This window comes from Hyperoodon ampullatus (assembly GCF_949752795.1).
Source record: "Hyperoodon ampullatus genome assembly, chromosome: 10".
Lineage (NCBI taxonomy): Eukaryota > Metazoa > Chordata > Mammalia > Artiodactyla > Ziphiidae > Hyperoodon > Hyperoodon ampullatus.
In genome coordinates, this window is record NC_136923.1 from 98,395,724 (window position 1) to 98,416,996 (window position 21,273).

The 21,273-nt window shown below is 41.4% G+C and overlaps 1 protein-coding gene across 2 annotated transcripts; it reads right to left on the reverse strand.

Moving 5' to 3' along the window:
* Positions 1 to 4,063: 4,063 nt before the first annotated feature.
* On the reverse strand, positions 4,064 to 11,341 carry LOC307058651 (uncharacterized protein). 2 transcript variants are annotated; one of them, XM_079712197.1, is made up of 3 exons: positions 11,222 to 11,341; positions 4,534 to 4,577; positions 4,064 to 4,380 (listed from the first exon to the last, which is right to left on the reverse strand). In XM_079712197.1, the coding sequence occupies exons 1-3, from the start codon at positions 11,223 to 11,225 to the stop codon at positions 4,117 to 4,119; spliced, it is 312 nt and encodes a 103-aa protein (XP_079568323.1). In that variant the 5' UTR covers positions 11,226 to 11,341; the 3' UTR covers positions 4,064 to 4,116. The 2 variants fall into 2 exon arrangements, 1 of the variants encoding a protein (XP_079568323.1); XR_013811100.1 differs by lacking the exon at positions 4,534 to 4,577 and having other exon boundaries at positions 11,222 to 11,313.
* Positions 11,342 to 21,273: the final 9,932 nt, after the last annotated feature.

Here is a 21,273-nt window from a genome sequence, read left to right on the forward strand (position 1 = left end):
GCCACCTGCCTCAGTATGCTCTTTTTAAAAAAAATTTATTTAAAAATAAATAAAAGTCTTTTTAAAAAAATTTATTTATGTTTGGCTGTGTTGGGTCTTCGTTGCTGTGCATGGGCTTTCTCTAGTTGCGGCGAGTGGGGGCTACTCTTCGATGCAGTGTGTGGGCTTCTCATTGCGGTGGCTTGTCTTTGTTGCGGAGCACAGGCTCTAGGTGCGCAGGCTTCAGCCGTTGCAGCACTCGGGCTCAGTAGTTGTGGCTCGCGGGTTCCAGAGCACAGGCTCAGTAATTGTGGCGCATGGGCTTAGCTGCTCCGCGGCATGTGGAATCTTCCCGGACCAGGGCTCAAACCCACGTCCCCCTGCACTGGCAGGCGGGCTCTCAACCACTGCACCACCAGGGAAGTCCTTCCGTACCTGCTAACGGCTCACACTAAGTTCCGCCTCTCTTTGCCATCTCGTGCAATAAATAATGGATCTTGCGTGTTCAAATGTGCTTAAACACTTTGAGGACCATCTGTTTACCAATGCAATAAATGAAACGCTGGGATGACTGCCTTTAGCACTCTGGATTGTAATTATCTTTTACAAATAGACACGGGATTCATCCTGCGTTCTAAGCACGCATCCTAACAGTCCTGTGGGGTTTGCTGTCTTTCATGCTCAGAAAAAAGGGGTGCCCTATACAGCCAGAAAAGCAATGTGACTGATGAGCTTTAGTGGAAAGAGTATGCAGGTGAGCGAAAGGGGAAGTAGTTTTACCAAATGTGAGCTTGATTTATAGGCCAATCAAGTCAAAGGTTTACTTGTAACAAGCAGGAGCAAAGTGAAAGTTTCTGCTAATAGTTCCTCTTTACCTGAAACTAACAAGTCTGATTTTAGGAAAAACAGTGAGGTATGAGGTCAGCTCCCTAGTCTTCCCGCTCTTTTCTTACTTTGTACTGTCTACATGTCACTTTTCTTTAGGAGCCCTCATGGTGTCTTTCCTTTGCCCTCAGCAAAAACTCTCCCTTAATCTTACTAAGGTGTAAATGACTACCAGTACTTCAAGAATTAAACCTCTCTTGCTCCTGGGCTATTTGTATTAAAAGAATCGAATTGTTAAATATGAAGGGTGAAGCTATGGGTTTGAAGCATTAAACTTTAGGGCAGAAATATTTTGAGTGTGTGACTGAAAACCCTTCATTTTTCCCTCAAACTTCACACAGGTTACGCAAATACCTGTATCAGTCACATGTTGGGGCCAATCCCAACGCCATCATCCCTGAAATTCAGTGTTATGCAGATATTTTATGATACTGAGCACGTGTTAATGATATTGACCATTTTGACTTCCCTCTTTTGCAATGAGAAAAAATATTCACTTTGATTTTTAAACCTTTAGAGTGTGTATATATATATATATATATATATATATATATATATATATATATATATATTTTTTTTTAATCAGGGCTTCAGGACATTTTTTGGTTAAAAAGAATAGAGACTCACTCAAGCTGGATCAAGCTTTGTAAGGAAGAAGCCAGTATAAGGAAATGGTTATTATGGGCACTAAGATCTAGGCCTATAGTATGGCTGAGCCTCACAGATACTCAAGTGGGAGGGTGATTCGAGATCAAAAAACCCAACATCAGGGGAATATGGTTCATCACCTAGTGCTTTGTTGTTGAAGTGACTCAGCTATGCTTCATACGTCTGTTCACCCAGAGCTTCTGCTCCCTCATCTTTTTGGCTCTCATTAGCCTCTCGAGCCCAAAGTCCTTATTTCCAGTTCCCCAAAAGGAATTGAATTGAGCTAGTTCATCATGTGGCCCCAGGACATGGGCTTTGGACAGCCTGTGGTTCGGGTCTCCCTGGGTCACGTACTCGTTCCTCATCCACTCAACACTGGCAGAAGGTGGGTAGGGTTACATGGGACAAAATATAGACCAGCAGTGGCCTTAGGCAGGAGGTTCCTTTGGGATATGAGCTGGCAGAAATTCTGATGATTATTCCACAAAGTATAAATGAACATTACCTTCAGCATTTATTCATGTGTGAAATATATTCTCTGCTATTGAGTGCTGGGTTATGTAATTTATTCTACATATTGCTTTACTCAATTGAATTATTACATAGTTAATAATTGTGTATATTACTACCCTTAAGTAGGAGACTTCATTTTGTGATGTCTCTTATGCCGCTCAAGTACATTCAGAAAAATGATTCATCTTGTGGTAACCTTAAAGACCTAATGGAACTTGCCTGCAAGATGTATCATCCATTCTTTATATATGCTTCTGTGTAATCCATCTCTCTAGTATACACTTCCAGTCACCAAATACTAGTTTGCTCATACTTGTAATGAACCAGTTTAGATAGAGACTGAGTTCTAAACGTAACCCTTACCCATGGGAAAAAGGCAGATCTAGAGAGATAAAAGGCTTTGTCAGGGTTTTCCACAGGTTAGTGTCAAGCCAGCTTTTCTGATTGTCACATCAAAGCAGCAACTGGCTGCCTTGAAGGATGCTTTGAACACGTACGTATTATATCCTCCTGTGGCATTTCCAGAATTTTACCCTTTGCTCTACAACCTCTTTAAGAACATGAGTCCAGGGAGTATCAGTTTAGGAAATGGCGTATGGAGCCCATCTACTCAGATAGTTCAGACGCCACTTGGGGGAGCAGGAGGAAAGGTGTAGGATGTGGAGTATCTGGATGACACAGAAATTAAGGAGGTGGCATGCACATCTCAGTCTCTAAGTATCATATCTAGTCACGGATCAGGAAAGCACCATGAGGAAACCAGAGTGTGGTAATGTGGTGGCCCAAGGGCTGGATACACTATGGCAATGGGGCAACTGGAGTCACAAGTTAGAAGGCCAGCAGAACGGGGAAGTTTGTTGGTGATAATGGATATGGCACAAAACACCTTATAGGTCAGTGGAAAATGGACTCAGATTAGGAGCCGAAAGCAATTGTCAAGGTCCATTAGAAGAGACACCCAGCAGAAAGGGAGGGTATGGGCTCAGGAAGCTTCCCAGAGGAGCCCTTTTACCTAGAGTGAGCAAGACTGGGCAGGGTGGGAAGGGGGAGGGACGGCATGGACTCAAGGAGCATGTTCAAAGTTAGTCTGATGAGACCCACACTGCACCAAGCCCTCTGATTTGAGAAGTGTCTGTGTGTGTGTGTGTGTGTGAGTGTAGATGTGGAAAGGGCTATTGAAGGAATCCTTGCTTTAAAAACATAAAAGAGTCTGTGTTTTGGCCTAGAGAGTCCTGAAAGTGACAGTCCTCACCCCTCTGTCACTTTTAGTCTAGAACCTTCATCCTCAGGAAACGGTATTAGCAACTAGTCAAGTTGATATCCAAGGTAGGAGCCATCTATTAATATTAAGATAGGCCATGGTCTAAGAGTTTAGCAAATAGCTGGCGTTAGAATGGAAATATATACATGACGAGTTACAACTCCAAGGATATTTACATTAACATAGGGCACATTTTTGTTGTATATATACATCTTCACTCATTATTGCAATGAGTACATTCCATCATATGCCGAATTCAAGGACCATAGTGGGGAAAAGAGGTCATCCTGTGAAGAACTCGGTAATATTTGTGTTTCTTGGAATCCTGGCAGGAAACACATATGGAGCGCTCAAGGGGGTAACTGAACTGAGTTTAATAAAGGGACATTTAGAGATGTGTGGGGTAGAGTTAAGAGAACTAATAAGAGGTGATGAGGCGTCCAGGGACTAGCAACAGAGGAAGCTATTACCACACCTGCTCTAAAAGGGCAAGGGGTTGGGCGTCCCTGGTGGCTCAGTGGTTAAGAATCTGCCTGCCAATGCAGGGGACACGGGTTCGAGCCCTGGTCCAGGAAGATCCCTCCTGCCACGGAGCAACTAAGCCCGTGCGCCTACCACTACTGAGCCTATGCTCTAGAGTCTGTGAGCCACAACTACTGAGCCCTCGAGACACAACTATTGAAGCCCACGCACCGCAACGAAGAGTAACCCCCGTTCGCCGCAACTAGAGGAAGCCTGTGCTCAGCAATGAAGACCCAACGCAGTCAAAAATAAATACATAAATTAAATAAATTTATATTTAAAAAAAAGTGCAAGGGGGGAGGGCGGTGTTACTGGCACACGTCGAGAGCAGGAGGTTGGGAAGGGGCCTGCCTGTGGTCAGAGGAAGGCCCTGCTGTCAAAACTGTGGCCGTAAGGGAAGGAGCGGAAGCATCCACATCCCAGTCTCTCTCTCCTTCCTTCCAAGATCCTGCTGGTGCCTCCCACTGACCAAGTTCACCCAGAAGCCAGAAGTCACGGGAACTTAGATGATGTGGTCTATGGAGGTGAGTGACCAGGACACAGAGCAGGGCAAACAAGAGTGAAGTGTGGATCTGGGGGGACAAATGGAAAATTACGGCCACAGTATTTTTATCTGGTTTTACTTGGGGAAAGGTGAGCTAAATGCAGGTGAATCTATCGAGTACATTCCTAGATGAATCAAATAAACAAATTGAAGTTGCTCTTAATGGGGAAATCATACTCACAGTGTCCGAAAGTATTACAGAGAGGTAGGCCTGGTTATTTCTTACTAGAAAAATTTAAGAAACTTTGATGAACTAGCTTTTAAGTTATTAAGTAAAGCAGTGGAACTTTTTAAAAAAATTTCATTGATGATTATAATTTATTTATTTTATTTTAATTTTTTGATTCTAGACAATATTTCAATAAAAATAAATAAATAAGCAGTGGAACTCTTTAGAGATGAAAGTTAGGCAAGCAATAGTAATTTTTCTTGTAACTCAGCAAGTTTAACTCTATTTAAAGTTACCTGTACCCTTCCATACAGTCACCCTTAGTGTATACTCAAAAGATTCTCTTTAAACTTATCTTTCAAGCATATTTAATATTTGCAATGGAGAAATATTTTCAGTCTTCTGCACTGAGATTGGAAAAGAGGCCTTATCATGTGCTGAGCTGGCACTGCAAGCCAGTCCTTTCACAGTATCACTTACCCAATTAGTTGCTTTGGAATGTCTGTACATTTTGTGGTTATCATAGTGGCTGGTGAGATATCACCTCTTTGGTGATACTAGGATCATGACAATTCATAATATTTAGCATTATGACAGTTGGTAATCAGTGAAGCACTATTTGAAAGAGCCTAATTTAATCTATATCATATAGCATGAACTTAACTATTGAAATACATTTAAAGAATAAGTATATGTTTTAGTGACATTTTAACCCTAAATAAAATATGCTACCTGGACCACATGTGTTCATGTCATTCAGTTTAAGTGGGCACCACACTTTTATTGAGCACTTACTACATTCCAAGAAGTTCTGAGAAAGGCAATAGAGCACCCTCTCAAAGCTTATCCTTCTACTTAACAGAGAAAGCAAACCAGGGCTTGCAAATACAATCAGTGAGTAATTTTGTACACTCTTTGGAAAAGCAAACCGTGGTGGAAAAAACAGATTCTGGCCACTCAAAACGTGGGTCTTAGGTGGAGTTTCCATTTCTACTTATCCAAATTATAAACCTTTGATGGAGCCTGTTTTGAGGCTGTGCTTTGTAAGGCTTAATGAATGTCAAATAGTAATTATAAAGTTTATTGTATTTGAGATAACAGCAATGGCAATAGTAAGGATAAAAAAACCCATCGTCATCAGTATTCGGGACTGTGCAGTAATGGTGTTTGTGGTGCCAGGAGACTGTGGTTCAGCAGCAGATGGATTGAGGGGCCCATCTGTTCCCTCCTCACCAGGGCTGCACCCAGGGCGCAGCCACACCCTGTAGAGGACAGAGGCACTTTTCAGAGGATACTGTGAAAGTGGGAACCAGAACTTTCTGGTCCCTCGTTGTAGTCCTAAGACCCAGCCTGACATAAATTAGGACCTCACATATTCATATACATTTCTAAGCAAAAGGTAGGAGAAGAATTCCAAAGCTTCAATAACAGAAGAAAACAGGTGTATTCAACATCCCTCAAAACGCTTCACCATACACTCTCTGTTCCCTGGGAGTCAGTAAGATGCAAAGCCTATTTTTAACAAATCTTTTGCTCACTGGATATTTGTGCTGAAAACAGGTTAGAAGTTAAGGAGCGAAATCTCCCCAAAGAAGTTCTATTAAAAGGGTATTAACCTGTGTCTATAAAATTTGTATCTCATAGTATTTTATTTTCAAGTACTCTTCATCTTAGAGTAGGGGTATAAACAGCAGTGAAAAAAAGACCACAATTAATAGAACTCTGTGAAAATCAAACTCAGTCTATGGCTTTGAACTGAGGTCAATTCCCAGTTTAGGTTCCATAGTTTTATGACCTTGGGCAAATCCTTTATTACAGAAAATGAGAAATTCTTTTGTCTGATTATAAAGTTGCTAGGTCATTGAAAAAATACTAGATGGTGATGTAATTTTTCTCTAATTCTTACCTCATAACTAAGCCTCTGAGGATACCTCTCTGAGTATAACCTGCATATTATTTTTAAAAAATTAGGGCCATGTCGATATTGTTCCTCATTAAATTGTTACTAAATGGGAGGCTTGTACACATTTCAGGCACCCAAGTCACAAAGCCCTGTGATTTGGGGGCCTTCCAAGACCCAACTTGACTACAGAAGAGCTACCACTAAACCCCTTGGATAAATGTCTCTCTTGGACCCCGTGTGGATGACTCCTATGCTTATCTACTTTCTGGGGCTGTTAAGAGGATTTATTAATGCTTATGAAGAGTTGTAATCACCTTGGATGAAAGGAAGAGAAGAATAATGACACTTCAGAGTAACATGGCACCTTTCATCTGAGGATCTCAAAGCACTTCACAAGTTTGAATTAATTAAGTCAGGGTAATTGCAAGGCATAATGACAATAACAATAATGATTATAATTATCCTGTACATTATCCTTAAGAACCTGATTTGAAATGGATTCCTGACACTGTCTCTGCCTTGGTGCTTGTCAGCCTCTTGCTGTCCTGGGTCTGCAGCAGGAATGGCAGATGCCCTGTCCTCCCTCTGTTCACTCGCCCCTTCCTCCCCAGCAGTGCCCATGACCTCTGCCCTCACCGTAGGATGAATGTGGGCTTCATGAAAAGAGGGATTTAGCCTCCTGGACTAGCATCTGGATTAGTGGTGACTTTTGGAAATGTCAGAATATGCTATTGAAAGGAATGTTTACCATGTTAGTGATTGTCCTTGAAAGTGTTTTGGATGAATACTTTCTTACTTCCAACTTTTAGTGCTAATAGTTTATGCTTATACAGCATTTACTATGTGGCACTGTTCGAAGTGTTTCTTGTATATTATTTTATTCGACCCTCACAATGACTCTGGGAGGTAGGTACCATTATCATCATTATCCCTGTTTCACAGATGAGGAAACTGAGGCACAGAACAGTTAGGTACGGTGGGAAGCTGTTCTTTAGAAGTTAGAGGGTCTTGGACATGGGATTTTAGTGTGTAGGAGAAAACCTTCTCCCTGGGGAGGAGGTTTCTCCCTTGAGAGTCCTTTGGAAGCTTCCTGGCACTTGATGCTGAACTGAACATTGAGTTTGAACCCACTTAGAGGTAATGAGCACTGTAATCTCTCGCCCTCTTTTTCCCTCTCTCCTTTTCCCTCCCCATCCCTGCCAACAGAGTACTGGAGCTAAAAGGGATTTGGATGTGCTGGAAAGAGAGACAAGGACAAGGTTCCTGTAGGACCGATGAGAAACTGAAGTGGAGATGCTTTGTGGAGACGGGATAGGAGGAGAGCAGGGGTGAAAGGTCAATTTGTCCTTTCCTTCCCTGTGGGCTCTTGAGGTCTTCCCTGTGGGTTTATGACTTGGGACCTCCCCCATGCATGAGAGGGGCACTGCTTGTTTCTCAAGGCAGCACCCTTCCTCAGCCCCCTCATCATATGCTTGTAGGTCAAGCCTACACATCACAAGGTACATTAAGAAAGTATCTGGACAGAAAAAAAAATATTTTTAAGCAACAATGAAATTGAAAGGGAAGAAAGACGAGAGAGTCTTTTCTTCCCTCATCGAACAGAAATATTTGCCTAGGGAAACAGGCTTTAGTTTCTTCCCAAAGACTTCGAAAAAAGAATAACAGTGATATAAAAACGCTTTGTGAAACGTATGAAAAAATGTTTCTGTAGAATAGTTGGCAAGGGAGTTATAGTTCATACAAACCATATTGATTTCAACTCCTAAACTTCTGAAAGAAGGATGGAATAAAAAATGAGATTTATGCAAGAAATAAAGTGAAGCTGAATTTCTAGCTTAAAATGGAAAGAGAATAGAAATGTCAGCAATAATGAAATGAGAAAAATAGCTCTTGATCCTTATTCACTAAAAAGAAAGGAACATGTTGCTTTCCCTTCACCCTTTTCTTTGGAAGCTGCAGAAATCATAGATCTTGAATAAACTTCCTAACCCCAAAACATGTCAATACAAAGAAGGGAGTTTTTTAAGAGAAAGGCATAAAAAGTAGAGAAAAGATTGATATGGGCAAATGTCTTCTGGTGGCGTACTTAAAGAGCCTGAGATGACATCACTGCTCATCTTCCTCGGAAAGCTTGCTTGGAAATTAGCATTCCAGAGACAGGCAAGCACCGTGATGGCCACCACTGCCACCCGCCTCCGTGTGACAAGAAGCAATAGCGTCCCCAACACTCCAGCACTGATGCCCCGCCTTGGATACAGAGCCAGGCCTTTCATTTGAATCTGACCATCTGTCGTGATCAACAGAAGTGGTGGCGTGGTTTCTGTTGTAGAAAATGTCTTATTAATATGATTCTAAAATAGACCAAACGGATACAAAATACATGCAACAAAATAAATCTCAGGCTAGCTCTAAGAAAAGGTGAAAGCAATTTAGCGTTATTTTGTACCCATGACCTTCGGTCTGGTCTCATATAAAGACAGGTCATAAAGGCAACGTCTCCCCTCTTTTGTTCTGAAAAGTACCCAAGATTTGTTGATGTCCTTTGCAAAAATGGAGTGACCTGTGTCCAGAGGTCTCAGGTAAGTCGAGTGGTGTCTTCCCAGGGAGGCCCAGGAAAGGAAAGGTGTGCGGGGTTTTCCCTCTGTCCTTTCCTTGATGGCTCAGTGGTCTTTGTCTAGCAAGGAGTGTCTTACATGGGTGTCAGTTTTATTTTATTAACTATCATTTTGACTCTGGAAGAGTTGTTCACAGAGACTGTTTGTGGTACAGAAAGCAGTTTGCTTGTCTGTTTGTTTAACCATTTTGCGTTGTCCCTGGACTGACTGTATTTCACTGGAGTCTCTGCTAGGTGCGTGGTTTGCTCTGATTCTGTTTGATGCAGAATCTCTGTCCTGCTTTGGCTCTGAGCTGCCTGATTCCCCAAAGCTCTGTCGCCACCAGCTCCTATCTCTGAATAGTGAGGTTTGTTGACAAGCTATGTCAAAGAGAAGTTGCGAAAAATGTGCAAAGTACTTACGGAGCACTTTGGGCACCTTGGAAGAGAGGCGCTACGTACACTCCAGGGAGCCCTAGTGTGGAACCGGTCTCTGAGTGCCATTCAGCCTTGATGTAGAATTTTCTCTCTCCACCTACGGATGGAGAGAGTGGCAGGCTGGTGAAAGACAGAGTTTCTGGATAGTGTAGTCCAGATTGCACGTGTGTGTTATTGTGCAAAAGGGAGTGTCTCCAGGTATGGCCTTCTCATGCCTTAGGCATGGAAAGCCTCACAGAAGAAGTGGAGTTTTAGGAAGGCTTTTTAAAATAAGAGGAAGAGAGATGTGCAGCAAATGCAGGGCAGAAGAGAAGCTTTGGAAATGAAGGGATTGACTTTAAAAACGGGGAGAGCACAAATGGGAAACATCCTGCGTGGAAGGAATGAGAGTGAATTGCACTCACTTAGGAAGATGAATTTAAAAATCTTTCCAGGAATCTGATGTGGGAGGGAGGCTTTTGCTAACTTCATAGCTGTGAAAATTAATGTTATTCCTTTGAGTGACTCTCTGAGAAGGAAAATCTCAATTTAAAAAATACAGGCAGGTGTTGGGGCAAGTTTGTAATATATTCCAGACATTTTTTTTTCTTTTAACTTGATAATAATCAGTTGCTTCTTATGGGATATGGATATGAGTCATCATAAAATAAAAATGCAACCCTGACCTATATAGTTTTGAACATACTTAACCCTTCCTAAGTTTTTGATTAATCAAACAAATGCATAAGAAACCTAATGCAAAGGTTGCTTGTGGACTTGTATGGTGACAACGATGACAAAAAATAATTCAAGAGAACAAAAACGTACAAAGTGGAATTGGCATTTCACTTTGCCTCAGGGCTGGTCCTGATAAATAAGTGATGAAAGAAAAAGGAGACAAAGATGGATTAACAGAGTATGATGAAAAGCCAAACTTTGTCGTGGGCATGAATACTCTGGCAAAGAGCACACTACCTTCTCTGCCGTTTTAGGCCAGTTTGATTAATTCCTAGGCCCAAAGGTGAGGGTCTGTCCCGAGCAGGGGCTACTGTGACCCTGTACTATCTTTAGACCAGAGAAGCTAGGGAAAGATGGAGAATTTTTTTTTTTTTTTTTGCGGTACGCGGGCCTCTCACTGCTGTGGCCTCTCCCGTTGCGGAGCACAGGCTCTGGACGCGCAGGCTCAGCGGCCATGGCTCACGGGCCCAGCCGCTCCGCGGCATATGGGATCCTCCTGGACCGGGGCACGAACCGGCGTCCCCTGCATCGGCAGGCGGACTCTCAACCACTGCGCCACCAGCGAAGCCCAAGATGGAGAATTTTTGACACAAAGCTGAAAATTGCTCTCTGGAGTTTGAAGAGCTGTGTTTGAATCCCAGGGCCACCATTTATCAGTCAGGGTAACTGCCATTCTTTTGTTATTCCCAGTCTCATATTACACACCTGCAGAAAGTAATTTCTCACCAGAGTTTTGTTACAATCCAACTAAAAAAAAAGGTTAGAAAGGGCTTTGAAGCCTATTTTTTTCTATTCAAAATCTGTTTATTTCAACATCGTTTGGTTCAAAAACACAGGTGAAGTTCCAATCACTTTTTTCTTGAAACTTCAAGAAAAAGCTATTTTTTAAAAAAGAGAGAAACACAATACAAATTGCTGTTTGACTCAGATTGGAGGAACAGGCCAATATTACCATTGCTTTGAGTTCTTTAAGATAAAAAAACAGATGTTATATATTTAAGGTCCCCAAATTGAGTCCTTTGAGAGAGGAATCTTTAAATAAAACGTACCCATCCGGGCTTCCCTGGTGGCGCAGTGGTTGAGAGTCCGCCTGCCGATGCAGGGGACACGGCTTCATGCCCCGGTCCGGGAAGATCCCACATGCCGCGGAGCGGCTGGGCCTGTGAGCCACGGCCGCTGAGCCTGCGCGTCCAGAGCCTGTGCTCCGCAACGGGAGAGGCCACAACAGTGAGAGGCCCGCGTACCGCCAAAAAAAAAAAAAAAAAAAAAAAAAAAAGGTACCAATCCAACTATTTTATCACATTTCTATGATTTTGGCAGAATGTTGGGTTTAACTTAGGAAAGGCTCTTCCAGTTTTGTCTGAAGTTCTCCCAATTCCCAGTCTTGGTTAAACTGGGCATAATCATCCCAATATGACACACGCCTCCCTGTTCCATTAAAGCAAAAATGAGTTTGCCAAGAAAAAGCAGCTCTTCACAGAGGGTGTAGCACTTGTTGTGGGAAAACTAGTCTGGCTGGTTCCACCTCAGCTCAATCTTTTGAGTGCAATTTTTGCTGTCAACCATACCAACGAATATTACAGCAACCATCGCCCTAATGCCAGTTCTTCATTTGGGAACACACACACACACACACACACAGAGTCACTGGAAAATTATAAGTGGATGTAACTTTCTAGATGGCCTGAGGTCTTCAAAGAGTTAGAGAAGCATCAATCAGATAAAAACCAGTGTGAGTGGCCTATGTTTTCAAATGCTACAGTCACGCTTAAATAGCTGGCAGGTCAGTTTTTTTTTCTTTCCTTTCTTTTTGGAGCGTGCAGCAAAATGATCTTTGACAGACCAGCAAACTATAATTCTTTTCTTTCTCTCATTTTTTGTTTTTATTTTTTTGCTGTTTCTCACAGTCTGGTCTTGCACTGGCTCCAGGAAGCTGGGGTGGGGGGGTGGGGGGGTGGGGGGGTGGGGGGGTGGGGTGGGGAGGGACGGGGAAAGCTGCATCCTGTCTGCCTGCGAGGGGAGAGCCGGGGCCGGGGCTGGGGGTAAGAGCAGCAGGCCTTCCTTCCCACCCCCATGCTCTGTGCCTGCATGCCGTGAAAACAATCTTCAGCACACTTGTCGTCAGAGGAACTTTCTGGAGGCCAGCCAGCTGCAAGGCCCAAGGTCAAGCAACTACCATGACTACCAGCACCAAGGAGAACTTGGGGGTGCCAGGGAGGTGAGGCAGGTGGAGCAGCTGTTGGTGAGCTCCGCAGAGCCCCCTGCACACCGCTGTGGCTTCGTGGATGGCAGGGGCTGCTCTGACTGCTGGGAAGGTCTTATCTACTGATCAACGCAGTGTGCCAGAGGGCTGGGGGGCTAGCCGGCTTTGGCAGAAGGCTCCAGTTGTAGCGTGCAACCAGACTGCAGAAGGAAAAGGAAAAAAAAAAAAATCTAACAGCAGACCAGCGGGATCAGGGCCTCAGAGCACACACACCAGTTGCAGCTCCATCCCCAGCTCTTGCAGCCATGGCTGCCTGCTTGAATGAATTACTTCTTATTACCAGATGCATTTATTCCAAACTACTTTTGGGGTTCAAAGTGCAGGAACAAAATGACTTGGGTTGAAAGCAATTAACAAACAGGTTCTTTTAAATTAACAGACACTTTATCAGCGGGTCCAAATAGCTGGTTCATGCTATGGCAGAGTTAGCAACACTGTATATCCGGTGAAGGGTTCAGTGGGTGCCATTCTCTCCACTGATGTACATTAATTTTATTTTGAGATTTAAGTATTGCATCCAGACATATTCATCAGTGAGTTAATGAAACTAAAAGCTTACATAAACTTCTCTCTAATAGTAGTCATCTTTGTTTGTATATAAAATGTTAGAATTTCTGTAAATGCAGTTTTAACTTGTCAGGTTTGTTTTTTACTTTGAATTTTTCTAATACCTCTATAGTACTTGAGTTGTTACAGCTTTTGGAATGCATCCTTTTCCCCTTTGTTATAGATATGGCTTTTCTCTCCTATTTTTGAAGTAGGCATTCTGTTCTATATGGCCTTGTATTTAGTGGGAATTTAACAATGTTGAATGAAAAGAATTGCTGTACAGTTTTTTTTTTTTGGCTGTATTGGGTCTTTGTTGCTGTGCGCGGCTTTCTCTAGTTGCGGCAAGCGGGGCCTACTCTTCATTGCGGTGCGCGGGCTTCTCATTGCAGTGGCTTCTCTTGTTGCGGAGCGCGGGCTCTAGGGCGCATGGGCTTCAACAGTTGTGGCACATGTGCTTAGTTACTCCGTGGCATGTGGGATCCTCGGGGACCACGGATTGAACCTGTGTCCCCTGCATTGGCAGGCGGATTCTTAACCACTGCGCCACAAGGGAAGTCCTGCTTTACAGATTTCCAAATAGGTGATTACAGGAGAAAAGTCCAGAATTTTATATCAAATTTCTGTAAGTTAATAATATGCTACCTATTGCTTCATAGAAGAACTCTCCATAGGATAATGGGTTCCTCAACAGCATTTGACATTATTTGATTTACATGCGACTTTTCAGGAACACTTAATAATACAAAGTAGGAAAATGCCCATTGGGCTATTGTGGGTGGTAATGACACCTGGGAGTAGCTGTGTTTTAGTGTCATTTATAGCAGCAGTAAATGCATATTGATTAATATTCACACGTACAACCTGCTCTTCAATCTATTATTTAGACAGATTAAATAGAGGTGGTGTTCTCTTTCTCTTTTGTGTAGAGCCCAGAGCACTGTTGACACTCATTAAAAGTTAAGGATAGTAACATCTAGCTAGCACATGATGCAAATTTTCCATTTTATTGATACAAACCATTGAACAGAAATGACAAGGCATGAAATGCCAGGTAAAATGCAGAGATGTTACAGTGTCTTTACTCTGAAGGAGACAAGAGAAGTATATTTGGTAGACGTTTCTCATTGAAGGTTTACTGCTCAGCACTGACCACTTATCATAAAGAACCAAGAGAAAAGATTTAAAAGGTCATATGTTGAGATAAATTAAACAAGCACCGCTAAAATTTTAAATTCAGGGGTCCAAACAACTAGGCTGTCATTAAAAATTGAGATGTAGAAAATGTGATGTAATAAGGCATTAAAACTTGTTATAACCAAGTTGTTCAATCAGGATACGATGAATTTACTATGAACCAATTTCACTATGAACCAATTGAGACTTTTATTTTATCAGGTGGATTCTTACTGGGGGAAAGTTAGATTCTTCGGAAAATGCATTGACTCCTCCAATCCAAAAAATAAGAAGACATAGGTTCTGACTTGGTGCTGTTGCTAACAGACTGACGTTGAGAAAGGCTTTACTGGTTTGCTTTGCTTTCCATTCTGTCCTCGGTAGGTGAACAGCATTCTCTTGCCATGAGACTTTCATAGGTTCAAGAGTCTATGATCCTAATTAAGCCTCTTTCTGCGGAGAAGTTATTTGTGTTTGACCAACAGATTGCCAAGATCACCAGAGAAACAGATGGACAGTCCAAAAATTTGCACAAAGAATAGGAGTTAGGAGGCATTGGCTTCTGCCCTTATTTCTGCCTCTACTTCACTTTCCACTTTGAAACGTGAAGCGGAGCACAGCCCTTATCTAACTTGCCTGGTTGCAGTGAAAAAGAAAAATACAGTTTACTATTTGAAAAAAACTTTACATTCTTTTGATAAAATATAATCTAATTATATATTTATATGTGTGTATATGTGTGTGTATATATATATATATATACACATATATATTATGTAAAAAAAGATACCTCGGTTTTGGTCCTCTAGGGTACCTTGTGTTGTAGCTATTTTATTCCAAAACATACAAAATCTTATTTAATTGTCCTATGTTTTCAAGAGCATAATGTTTTTAAAACTTTAAACTTAGTAAAAAGAATGTCCCAGAATCAGGCTTTGAGTTTTATAAGTCACACCAAAACCTTTCCAATCAGTAATACATGATTGTTTTTCCTTGTTTCAGATAAATAGAAAACAAGTGCACTGATTGAAATACAGACAGAACTAAAATCCACTATTAGTATAAAAATCTTTAATCAGATTCATTTCAGTGTTTTCCATTTGTGTGGCAATGTTATTAAAAAGCGTCTCGATGACTTAAACGTACAAGCTGGAATGGTTGTATGACTATGGCTTTTGAAAGGGAATTACATCCTTACGGGTAATTTTCCATATCCCACGTAAGCAAGATATAAGCTGACTTCAGAGAAGCCCTGTTCTACCTCTCCCAACAAAGTGAAGGAGAGCAGGACCTACAGCAGTGAAAGAAATGAACAATCAAGTGAGTCATGTAGTAGCCTGTATTATTAATGGGAAAACTGAGATAAAATATGTCAATTTCTCAAGATCAGATGGCTAGTGAGGACCAGTCTTGGAGTTGAATCTTAGCCTACAGTGCCTGGGCTCTTTCCACTGCACCTGTTTGTCCTGAAGCAATGAGGTGAAGAGGGGAAAAGGCCAGCACTTGCTGTACTCTCCAGAAAATCCATCTCCAGGCAGACTCTCTTGGTGGGCCTCCAAGTTTCACCAGTTTGTTTTGCACATGATGTGCTGTTCCTTCCCACTGTTCATCACCTCCACTGCTACACCCTTACCCATCCTCTTCCAGGTGCAATGTGACTTTGGGGTATTAAACAAATGACTTCATCCTGACACATTTGGAAATTCCTGCTCTATGTATTTTCAGCCTCTCTGTCTGTTCTGATCAAGCAGGAAACACATCCTAATATCAGCAGAATCTATTCTAATTTTCCCAAGTACCCTTTCCTCCCTCCAGACTCACCACCATTACTCACCTCCAGGAAACTAATAATAAATTCACTGGCCTTCCTTTCTCATCTGGTACTTGTTCTTTAAACAACAGTAACAGCATTCACCCTCTCCTGCTCTAAAGAGGCAATCAGTGCAGCAAGTTTCCTGTGTGATCCACCGGCCAGGTCATTGGGAAGCTCAGACCCACATTCCAGTCTTGAGGGGTCACCTGTCATGCTCCAAGACCCTTGCATTTTCTTAAAGACAACCTATCATAAAACACTCTTATGAAAATCAAGATTTGGAAAAGTGAAAATATTGAGTCTCTCCTTCTGGCATCTTGAGCAACAGTCCATTTTGTGCAATCAGCTGTCCAATTCTATTCAGGGTGTTTAAAATTTTTTTATTTATGTACCTATCAGCTATCTATTTATTATATTTCAGAGGACTCCAAGAAAACAAGAACTGTCAGAGCTTTAAAAGAACATCAAAAGAGGCAACCATGGAATAAGGTTATAAAAAATAGAATTCCGAAGTTCTAGTTCAATGTCATTAGTACTTCTAAACATTCTCCGGCATCAGTAGGTGGTGCTGGAATTCGAAGCCAAAAGACTGCAAATTACTAATAGGTGCTGGAAATGTCAACGATGAAATTCATTCGGCTGGTATTAAAAACGTTGGTGCTAATTGTAGGCTCAGTAAGCACAATACATTTTATTACCACAAACCACACTATTATATAATTATTATTTATGTGTAATGTAATCACTAGCAATTGGCCAGAATTTTTTCTCCTCTGCAATTTTTATTCCTATTACCTATGAATATCAATACTGTGGCTGAACAGTAAGCAAACGAATATGTCTGAGAATGATAAGTAACTGATGAGGAGAAAATGCATCAATTTTTAAATGGTGGGTTTTATGGTCTAGATGTAAAAAACGCTAGAAATAGCAATTTTCAAAGGCCACCAGCAGAATTTTAAAATTATAGGGTTTTGACACTGATCTTGGAAGAATAGTTGCTTTCAGACCTTGACTAGAAGAGCCAGTGCATAAAGTGGTCTCAGCCATATTGTATAGGGAACAACATTCTAGGCTCTCTTCCCACCCTCTGGCAGGATCAGATGGGGTGAGCTTCAGACTTTGTCCTCTCAACAAGTCCTTACAGCTTTGCCAGTGTAGGAAGGAACACTGAGGGGAAGGAGGCTGCCAAGGGAGACTGCAGAAGGGACGTGAGTTCTCACTGAGACAAGGGAGCTGGGTTAGAGTTCCCTTTTCTGGGCTTATTTTCAATAAAACACAGTGTTCAAGGGTAGAAAAGTCTAATGATCGAACTTTTTGGTTTTGCCGAGAGCCTGAATGCATTTTATGAACTTCAAGCAAAAGCAAACACTGTGGCACTGAGAAGCAGAAATACAGATTTAGGATTTAGTCTGAGGGCACCCACTACCAGAAAGTGCCCATGTTTTTGATTTCAGGACAAATACCTTTCCTAGAGACCAGCGACGCTGCTGGTTTTGAACATTTTGCAGCTCTTACAGTGCAGTCGTTTCTCTTACTTAGGTGTGTATGGATTTGAAGGCAAACACAGATTGTTTTTCTAGAAGGGGCTATAATGTTCACCATTGGAGCAGTGGTTACTCTCTATGAACTTGATAACTACGGGGGTCAAAGTGGAAGGAACCTTCAAGGTTGCTAGTCTCTACTTTGGCCTTTCTGGAAGTAGCTGATGGTAATGATTTAATAATCGTCAACTCATCTTTTAGGAGTAGGGCCCTCAGAGTAAATAATTGTCATTTCTGTGACAACAAACAGATAAAAAGTCAGAATACATGGAACTATCTATATTATTTCCTCCTTGCAAAGCTCTTTCTCTTTCTTTGTTGTGACCTTTCTATGATTGGATACGAAGTCAGCTTTCACTTTTCCATGCTGAATGGATCGTCCATCCAGTTTTCAATAACTAGCTCTATTCTCTTGCCCTCCAACAAGTCAGCGAGCATCTTAACTCCAACAGGAGGACTTAGAGATGAGAACCAAGGTGGGACAAGGGTTGCTTGCTGACTTCCATCAGCCTCTCCGCATGGGATAAATACAGAACTGCTCTGTTGGCAGGATGGAAAAGAAAAATGTTTCTTTGAAAAATGGAGATCTATTGTTTATGTGTACCTCAAAGTTAATAGAGTATTTTATTTCCTTAGGTCGGGCAGATTTACATTTACGTGTTTATTACGTACACACATATATATGTATGTAAACTGAAGGCAAAATTTTATTAAGGATCAATTCCATTTTTTTTTTCTTTAATGCAGCGAGGTGTCCATTGACTTAATGGCCTAAATTATACATCACTCTTAACCAAACCTGAATATCAAGTCATCCCAACTTCATTGAGCTGGGTGCAAAAATTTGCATTTTTCAATTCAGTTTCTTTCTGGTGGGCCAAAGCTCTTCTTTGGTTGAGAAAAAGCCAGAAAAGAGATAAGAACCTCCTTATCAGATTGAACAAACTCTGAGAGTCAAGCTGGAAAATGCCTCCCAGTGCTGTCAGAATCCAATGGAAACAAGTGTTACATAAGTGCTAAAAAAATCTTCTGAAAATTACTGCCACTTCCCCACTGCATTCTTAGATACAGATTGCTGAAACAGTCAAAATCCACAGGTATGGAATAAAAGCTAAAATAGTTCATCAAATAAAATGTTTACATATGTATGTAAAAATTCAACCTACTGTTTTTTATCTGCATTCAGCTTTAGATAGTGACATCTAATCCATGAATTTCATGTTTAGAGGCTGGAAAAAAAGAGAGACTTTAAGCTCTTTAAGTTTTAAAGTTTGAATTGTGGTTTTTTTTTTTTTAAATCTTAAAAATCCATAAATTCTTCTAGAGATACAAAGGTATATTATTATGTTGGTTAGTTTATATTTTGCAGTAGCTCTATTCTTTATGAGTGTATTTATTAAAGTGCTTCTATACTTTAATAAGGAAATTCTTTCTAGTCTAATTATTCCTTTAAAAGATACATCTGAAAAGGAGAACATTTGCTCTCTTTTTTTTTTTTTTTTAAGGTATGTGGGCCTCTCACTGTTGTGGCCTCTCCCATTGCGGAGCACAGGCTCCGGAAGCGCAGGCTCAACGGCCATGGCTCACGGGCCCAGCCGCTCCGCGGCACGTGGGATCCTCCCGGACCGGAGCACGAACCCGCGTCCCCTGCATCGGCAGGCGGACTCTCAACCACTGCGCCACCAGGGAAGCCCCATTTGCTCTCTTTTTAAAAAATACTCTTTTCATCCTATTACTTTGGTGAGTATATAACATTCCTAAATTAACAAAGATAGAGACTGGCATAGGATTTGACAAACTTCTTTGAAAAATAAGTTGGGAAATTTCAAAACAGACATATGTAACGTTCTAACCCATTTTTTGTTTGTTTTTCCTTTTTTAAAAAAATTATTTAAAAATTTTTATGCTTTTTAAATTGAAGTATAGTTAATTTATAATGTTGTGTAACTGATATTTTTTAATTGAGACTACATGGAAGCAGAAATAGCTTGAAATATACACACTCCCTTTTGATGAACTGAATATTTTCAGTGTTGCATGTTTTATATTCTCCCCACCCAAGAATGCACATCGTTAGCTCACTCCATCAGGCCTCTCCTTATTTGGATCCTCTCTTTCTTTCTGAAATTACCTAACTCTGTTGTGTGCCTGGTGAAAAATACCATGCATGAAACGCCTCCCTTCCATGGAACCAGGAGTGGAATGAGTGGGAGGGAAGGAGGGGCCCTGATTTCTTCATGAGCTGTCCTCCTATACTCCCTGGCACCTTGCAGTTTGGTTACCACATTTTTCATGGCCTGTCTTGTACTGAGTTATTTATGTGTCTGTTTCTTCACCTGGCAGAGCTGTGTTGAGTTGAACTGAAGTCAGTAGCCCTGGCTGGATCTGCTTCTGGAACAACTACTTTCCTTGTCCATAGTCACTCCCTAAAAGTTGATGAAAACTCATCCCATCCTCAAAATTTATGAGACAATTCTTGGGCCAACAGGGTTGGGAACTGAAAGTAAGAGAGGCAACCACCTGGAAGAAAGATTTCTGCTTTAGTTCAGAACGAATTGGCATCAGGACCAGCCATAGCCCTTTTCACCTATACGGTCCTGCAAGAAATCTACCCCTGTAGACATTCCGAACTTACCTGGATTTCTCAAGCCTAATTTAGATCAGGGTGTGAGTAGGGAAGAGTGTTCAAAAGAAGAGGCCCCTGAAGCTTCCAGAAACTTTCTATTTTTAGGATGCCAACTTTGATGTTTCCTGGAGTCTTGAACTAAGCCAGCCCTGATACCAGGAGCCTATGTGGAATGGGGTAAAGGGCAGGCTCAAATCCCAGATCTTGTGCCAACCAGCTGTGTAACCTTGTTGTCTAACTTCTCAGGGTCTCAGTTTCCTTATCTAATATGTGAGTATAATAATCGTACCTGTCTGGTAGGGTTATCATGAGGATTAAATGAGTTAATACATGTCAAAAGTTTAAAACAGTGACTGACATCAAAGAAGCATGGGATTTAAATCTAGTTGCATTTATTACTCGATGACTTATTTGCTTTCAAAGTTTTTTGACTTTTTCTTCAATTCTAAGAGATTGATCAAGTGCTAAAACGCCTCATGCTCCCATGTTTCTCAGGCGAAAGGATACTAAGTCACGAGGTGGGAATGTAGGAACAAAACAATATAGTTCCTTCATGACAGTGTCTGTGGGTACCTCTGCTTTTGATGACCTAAGGACCTCTGGGTTCTTTCCCTGTCTACTTTGAATTCCTACAAAAAACTAAAACAAACAGGCCCCCTTTCCAAAGTTATTATGTGACCTTATTTTGTCTTTGGGAACTGCATTCAGGTGAAAAATTGAGAAGCTATAGCAGCAGCTCATCAAGGAAAACCCCTCTTACATAGTTGCGTTAATGTCAACACTCAAAAAGGTGAGACAAGTGTTGTCTTTTCATGTGCCCACCTGAATTGGGGAGTTTAAACAGGGAAAAAAATATTTATACACATACATACCTGTGTAGCGCGCGCGCACACACACACACACACACACACACACACACACACTTTGAAATGGTAAGGACAATGAGACATTTAAAAGACAGAAGAAGTTCCAAGGATAAGTGAGTCACCACATGGTCACATATTTGAGAAGACGAAGAAGCGCATGCTGCTACTTTGATGATTATCTCCAAATGTATATTTTCTTTTACAAAATTAAAAGGAGAATCACTATGAAAGACTCCAGGTGCTTTTAGTTAACTACCCAGCTTCCTG

Bases quoted from the DNA above. Each gene is read 5' to 3' on its own strand.
- LOC307058651 (XM_079712197.1), bottom strand. The intron at 4,381-4,533 runs GTGAGTATGATT...TTGTCCCCCCAG, and splicing joins CTGTAATACTTTCGGACACT to ATCCACACTTCACTCTTGTT.